Source organism: Panicum hallii, chromosome 7, assembly GCF_002211085.1.
Source record: "Panicum hallii strain FIL2 chromosome 7, PHallii_v3.1, whole genome shotgun sequence".
NCBI lineage: Eukaryota > Viridiplantae > Streptophyta > Magnoliopsida > Poales > Poaceae > Panicum > Panicum hallii.
The window spans coordinates 47,654,296-47,661,319 of NC_038048.1; the positions used below are offsets into that span (position 1 = coordinate 47,654,296).

The following is a 7,024-nucleotide window of genomic DNA, read 5'->3' on the forward strand; positions in this document are numbered from 1 at the left end:
GCAAAACGTTATCGTTTAACCATATTCATACGAGTTTTAGATAGAGCAATCTTCTTCGTAAAATTAAATTAAAATTTTATATGTATACAAAAGAGCATGGCTAATCAATATTGTATTTGAAAATAGTCCAAATTTTAAATAGATTGTAAATCATAAATTCCAACAAAAAATAACAAAAAAATAGGGCCGTCAACATCCCGCCGCCCGATCCCTGCCTCAGGGACCTCTTCGCGAACAAGAAACTTTCTTATTCCCTCTGGATGGGCGGGATGTCCCATTTTTCAAATTATTCCCAACTGGCACCCCTTTTTAGAATTTTAATTTTTTTAGCCCTTTTTTAAAAAAACTCGAAGAGCAAACAGACGGGCCCAAGAATGCAATGACTCATAAATCTCTTCACTTCCAGTTTTAGAAACCGAAGGTTTTTTTTTGAAAGGGAAATGGAAAGAAATTTTCCAAGAAGGATAGTTGAAGATCCAGGAACCATGGTTCATGCAAAACAGTCAAAACAAATATTTTTTCATGTAGAAATGGGAAACAAGTAGACAAACACTACAGCACTTCTATGCTGCTTGCAAGCCATCTTATATATACATGGATATGTCTTTGTCTGTCTTTTCATGCTGTATTGGCGGCGGTTCTCACTGTATGCGTACTAATGTATTTGGGAGCAACAGACAAGCACCCCACATATACATATACACACACACACACAAAACATTCTATGCTAGCAGCATCTTCGTAGCAACTAACCGTAACGTAGTAGCCTCATAATATGGGCGATGATACTAATTAAGCTCCTCTAAGCTATTCTTGACAAGGTTACTGAGAACCTCGTTATTCTATCTACCTCTGTACTTTCTTGTGCAACTTTGCTTTCGAATGACGGTTGGTTCCCTTGGAGGCCTGAAAAATATTCAGATTTTCATCATGCCACCATCAGTGCACAAACCATTTCTCGCCGTTGCCCAGCGTAGCTACTAACAACATAGGGGAGAAGAATGTTACCTGCAGATGTTGTAACATGTCTTCCAGTTCTGCGGTGATCTCAGCGAAGGAGGGACGCACGTTGGGATTTTCATCCCAGCACTGCTGAATCATTTTAGACAGTTGCGGATGCACCCGTGGGGGGATCTCCAACCGCATCCCCTGATATTGTATAAACAAGGAGCAAATAAAGCTTAGTCTATTATTGTGACCCTTCATCCTTGTGCATCTACCACTAGCTAGCAGCCGGCCTGGGTCACTATGAAATTACCTGCCTCACTCCAAGTGCAGCTTGCAAGGGTGTCAGATTTTCGTATGGGATCTACAGGTACAGCACAAATAAGGCTAGGTAGTTGCTCATATAACTCAAGACGAGTCAAAGCTGGACATGGCACCATGACTTACCTTTGAAGTGACCAGCTCCCACAGAACAACAGCAAAGCTGAAGACATCTGCCCTGTGATCATAGGGCTTATGGTTTATTACCTGGTAAGACATGCAACTCTTATAAGCAGGATGCACATACAAACTGTCCCTACTTGCACAGAAAGAACTGTTTTCGGAAAGATAGCTTTTGCATACTGTTGTTCGGACGACAAAGGTGCAACAATTAAAACTTAAAAAGTAATCGTCCTCAACACCTATAACTTGTACATCTCAATGGGGGAATATGTCAACACGTGAAAACATAACAGTGAACACGTCCATACAGCAATGTTTCTGTGTCTGGTAAGATGAGCTTCTCATGAGCATACTAGAAGGAATCAACACACCTCAGGCGCCATCCATCTGTAGGTACCAGTTTCAGCAGTCATATCTCCATCTTGAGATGGATGCCTTGAGACTCCAAAGTCTGCAATCTTCACAACCTATTTTCACAGACCAGTTGTCAATGTTTGATGAACCATGAACTAGTAACTACATGAATTCAAAATAATATACATACATGATCAGATCCCATCAGCAAATTGGTAGTCTTCAAGTCTCTATGGACAATGTTATTTTGGTGCAAATAATCCATCCCCTTTGAGATGCCGATAGCAATCCTAAGAACCATTGTGAGATCCAAATTGTTTTTTTGCTTGTGAAGAAAGTCATATAAATTACCTCCAGGCATATACTCTGAAAGGGACATAACCAATAGCAGAACCGATATATAATCCCATGAATGTCAGCTGACAGGATAAATGAATTGTCTGATAATAAAACTCTAGACAAATGAAATTACATCCAGTTGTCTAACTGGCTCAAAAACTAATTAAATAAGCATAGTCATGGCACATGGGCTTCTTTGGGATTAAAAACATGGCAGCGGCAAAAGCACTTGGAGTTGGACAGTTGGCAGATAAGAACTACAGAAATGACCTCTATGTTTAAGAACAACTGAAATTTAGTTAGGTGAGTGGCTTCATGCAAGTTTAAGCTGCTAATTCTTAGAACCTCTTTTGATGGATTCCAACATGTCACCAAATTTCTAATATAATTAGCAACTGTGCAAAAGAACGATCGCCACCTACACCAGCATGATAGGATGATACAGGAACAGAGAAGCAGCAGTGCACATGGCCAAACTGTTCGTCAACCAAATTATTGTCATCATCCAGAATCAGGCTACTTGAAACATATAAAAAAGAAAATTATCACATGATGTTTCATATATGAGAATGTAAACAGAATTTATATTTAGTAATAGTGCAAGTTTCTACTTGTAATATAGCCAAAGATGATTTGCACAACGGCTATCTACAACGGAAGATAACATAATCAAATTTCTCTACTGCTAGTCAAGCATGCAGTTAGCAGAACACTCTAATTACACATTTTACAAGTTAAAATAGTACAACAAGATACATCTAATAGAGTCAAGTTCAGTATCAATATAATAAATCTGTTTCATTAAAAAAAATAAAAATTCAAGATAGCAATGACGCTGACACCCATCCAAATAGCAGAAATTAAGATTAGAGGCAACATGACCATCACCTGTTACAATGACATACTTGCTCTGCTTTGTGCATGCCCCGTAGAACCGAACGACATTATCATGATTAACACTCCTGGGCACAACATAGGCTGTTAGAATTATCTGGAATTAAATGATTCAGTATGTTAGTACGTACCGAAATTATTTAGTATGAATGCTTACTTTAGAATCATTATTTCTTGTAAAAACTCCACTTTTGAAGAGTCATTAACATGTTCAGCTTTAAGAAACTTTATTGCAACATCCATACCATGATAAGTTCCTCGGAATCTGCAGACAAGAAAACAGACACAACCTCTTGATTGCTGAACTATCTTGAGGTCTTGCCGTGTATATATAGTCAATTTTTTTAAAAAAGATGCAGCTAGATGTCTCTAGAGTTCATGATTAAGCCAGTTTCTTGCTTATGTTTATTCAGGGTGTCCCCATATCAAACCATTTCCTTAATATGTAATGCATACAAAGGGAATGAAAAAACACTGGCAGTTCAGTTGCTGATATTGCTCCAAACAATTGGCTTCATATATCATAGTACTCTTTGCAAAGTGTTACTTTGTTCTTACAAGTCTCCGGAAGATCCAGATGCAATCTTCTCCCTAATCTGCAGCAAACTCCTGTCGACATTCGAATCACCAATCTTCTCTTGCAGCTCTAGTATTCTTTCCGTGGCTGCAGAATTTGTTGGGTTCAATAATGAGGCCTACATAACACATGGGATTCAAGTCTGTAAGGAAAATATTAAGCTAACAGGTTCATTCTTTTGTCTTATAAAGCTGGGTAGAAGTATAGAAACACTGTATTGACTTGACAAGGTAATTTACAAGCATGTGGACACATCGTAACGAGGAAGGCACCAACAAATTTTAACTATCCATGCAAAACTAGTGGAGAAAGAAAGCAGCATACATGACTGTGTGCTGCTGTCTCCTTGAGTTTCTGTAGCAAACCATCCGTCTCCTGCAATCAGCATTACACAGAGTTTTCACTCAATAATTCCGTGCAAACAGAAGTATTTAACATAAAGCACTGATGCCTGACTCATTAATAAAATCGACAGATTCATAAACAAGATGCCTAATAGCTAATTTAATATGTCAATTATCAAGCACATGGTCAAAAAAAAATTGGGTGCTCTACCCAGCAAAGAGGGAATCCCAAGTCGATATTATGGTAGCACGAAACCCTCAATTTCATAACTTCATAAGTTAACATAAATATTTACATATTCTATAAACTATTAGCTATATAAGAGGTACTCCTCCCCTTTTGCACCTTCTGAGAACAAAGTTGATAGGAATAGGATGCCTTGTTCTGATGTCGCATATAAATCTTGTTGAGATTAGCTAGGGATGTTACGCATAGTTTGTATTATCTGCCGCTTGACAATATAGACAATTATTTGCATAATTCAAAATCTGTTTTGTCACCATAGAAAGAACATTCCACTGTAAGTTTCAAAAATCCAAACAGGAACATGCTCCAAAAATATATCAACAAACAAGCTAGCACTACACGATCATGGTCTATGTTTACCTCTGTATCCCAGCCGTCAACCACAAATACATCCAGACAAAAGCCATCGGTTGTTGAGAAAACATGAGCTTCACGAATGTTCAGTCCAACTGCAGACAGCAAAGCAGATAACTACAAAACAACAGCGCGAACAAAATTTGCACCTAAGTAATATGGAAGGTCATTCATCTGAAGCCTAAACAGAAACCACATAGAACATGGATTGGTGTTCTAAGTCTTACCTCAGCGAGGAGCTTTGTCTTGTCAATGGTAGAAAAAATAATTTCATGAATACGGCGAAACCCTGTGTCCCTCCTGTGGATATTTGAATGTCAATTCTGGCAGTGTCATGAACCAAACAATACAAACACATATCTCGAGCAATTTAAGAGAATGATTTCCAAAGGGAAGTTCGAAATACAGCACTGGCCAAACTGGTGGGAAATAGCACAAAGTAGTAAAATATAAAAGCGGGCGAGGACCAATCATTTTACAGGAATATGCCTAATTGATAATTTATAACCTAGAAGTTTGTGCTCATGATCAACCAAATTTAGCAATCAGAACATGACACAGCTAGCCTGAACACTGCACTGATGGTGACTACAAAAGGTATCTTTCACATCAAAGAAGAAGCTCCCAGCAATAACTCTTCCCATTGACCTATGATTGCAGACCCCTCTATTCACAGGAAACGAAAGCATGGTAAAATATTAATGAAATTCAGACCAATCAGGCATATAGTCCTATTTTTTAAACCAAACGCAGGAGTTCTGCCTTCAGAGTCTTTCAAGCTCTATTGATCAAAAGAGAAGCATGAGCATTTTCTGGGTGAAATTATGATAGAGCGAGGTGTATTGGATGTTTCAGATCGAGCCATATGGCTGAACTTAACAAGAAAAATCAGGATGAGTCGTTGACTGATACAGGTCCGGGGCTATGTGTAATAACTCTGAAGTAGAGAAATACCTCGCAGAACTGGCGTCAGAGTCATCCACAAATTTTCTTCTCTCCAAACTCAGGTCCTCCATCATCCTTTCACATGGTTCAGATCCCCTAAATTCAGCTTCTCTGTGCAGTGTATATAAGCATATAAACCTTTTAGCAAGCAAGATATAACACTGTGAAATACTCATACGAGGTACAATTTGTTTCCTTCAAAAAGCACATCGAAACAGCAACAGGCTGAGTTCACTTGCACCACCAATGGTAGCATCTGCAAGATTTAACCGCATGTTGCAAAGTGCGTGGGTTTTAGCGTGTACCTCAAAGTGGAGGTAAGAGAGCCCCCACTATTACCGTTTTCACTCGTGGAGGGGCCCTGTGGTTTGTCTTCTGAATCCAGGGGGCCGTGAATGCACTGTTCATATAGAGGCAGAACAAATAACGTCTCTTAGTCTGTGTTGGCGCGCTTTCGGTTTTCAGTGAGAAGACGAACTCGAGACACGATGGAGCAGTGCTCACCCTCAAAAAGCGGACATGGAAGATGGGGCGCTTGTTAGGGTTGTTAGCGCACTCGTCGAGAATCCTGCGGTGCAGCAGCACGTCCTCCGGCTTCTCGACGTCCAAATCGATGGAATAGCTGCTAATTGCCAGGAAATGGAAGTCAACGAACCAAGCAGAGAAGCATGCAGGAGAGAAGAGAGAGAGAATAAGAGAGAGAGAGAGAGAGAGAGAGAGAGAGAGATGACATGACGCTGACCTCGCCGGCAGCCGCTCGAAGTGCCGGTGGAGCTGTTCGCGGAAGGCCGACGGGTCTGAGACGACCTCCTCGACTCCCTTCGCCATGAGACGGTCGAAGATCTCCTTCCGGATGTCAGTGTACCCGCCGCCGCCGCCGCCCGAGGAGCCTCCCCGGTCGGCGGCGGCGGCGGAAGGCCATGAGCTCTCGCCCACGCCCTCCTCGATGTCATCGTCCTCCATCGTGTCCCGCGGCGCCGAGGTGCCGCCTACGGCTCGGTCATAGCGACGTCCGGCAGCAAGGGCTAGGGTTTAGGGGCGGAGGATGCGGCGGCGGCGACGAGACAGAGAGAGAGAGAGAGAGACGGAGGGAGAGAGTCCGATGGCGACGGCGGAATGGGCCGGCGGGGGATTCCGAGGGGATCTTTTTGGCGGTTGCGGCAGAATCTTGTGGCGGAAGCCGGCGGCCCCGTATTTATAGAGAGGCGAGCGGTGGGGGCAGTTTGGTACTTGCCGGTGACGTCGCCGGCCCGGCCGGCGATGCAGGGTCCAATCCAAAAGGCGGAGACGAGGAGAGGAGAGCAGAGGAGCTGAGCAGAGCCCCCTGTGCCGTGCCGTGCTGTGGGTGTGTCGTAGCAAGGAAAGGAATTGATTTGGTTTTGGCGCCTGTTGTTCTGGCTCGTGGCGGATCCGCTGCACCGGCGGCGGCGTGGGGTCCTCATCCAATTCGAAAACGACTTTCCGGCTAGCCGGAGAGGCGGAGGATGGACGGAGCAGATGCGGCGGCGCTGGGGGATCGGGCGTGGGGTCGACGGCCGGTGTTGAGAGCACCTTTTCTTTTTTGCCTTTCCGCGACTACCG

At 42.7% G+C, this 7,024-nt stretch overlaps 1 protein-coding gene across 2 annotated transcripts; it reads right to left on the bottom strand.

Moving 5' to 3' along the window:
- Positions 1-542: 542 nt before the first annotated feature.
- LOC112900330 (serine/threonine-protein kinase STY8-like) lies at positions 543-7,024 on the bottom strand. 2 transcript variants are annotated; one of them, XM_025969149.1, is made up of 17 exons: positions 6,186-7,024; positions 5,948-6,065; positions 5,749-5,843; positions 5,453-5,554; positions 4,726-4,798; positions 4,505-4,615; positions 3,878-3,928; positions 3,535-3,671; positions 3,134-3,241; positions 2,971-3,044; positions 2,095-2,162; positions 1,934-2,011; positions 1,761-1,856; positions 1,393-1,473; positions 1,259-1,309; positions 1,009-1,149; positions 543-906 (listed from the first exon to the last, which is right to left on the bottom strand). In XM_025969149.1, exons 1-17 carry the CDS (start codon positions 6,404-6,406, stop codon positions 847-849), a joined length of 1,665 nt encoding a protein of 554 aa, XP_025824934.1. In that variant the 5' UTR covers positions 6,407-7,024; the 3' UTR covers positions 543-846. The 2 variants fall into 2 exon arrangements, with proteins under 2 accessions (XP_025824934.1, XP_025824933.1); XM_025969148.1 differs by having other exon boundaries at positions 1,934-2,109.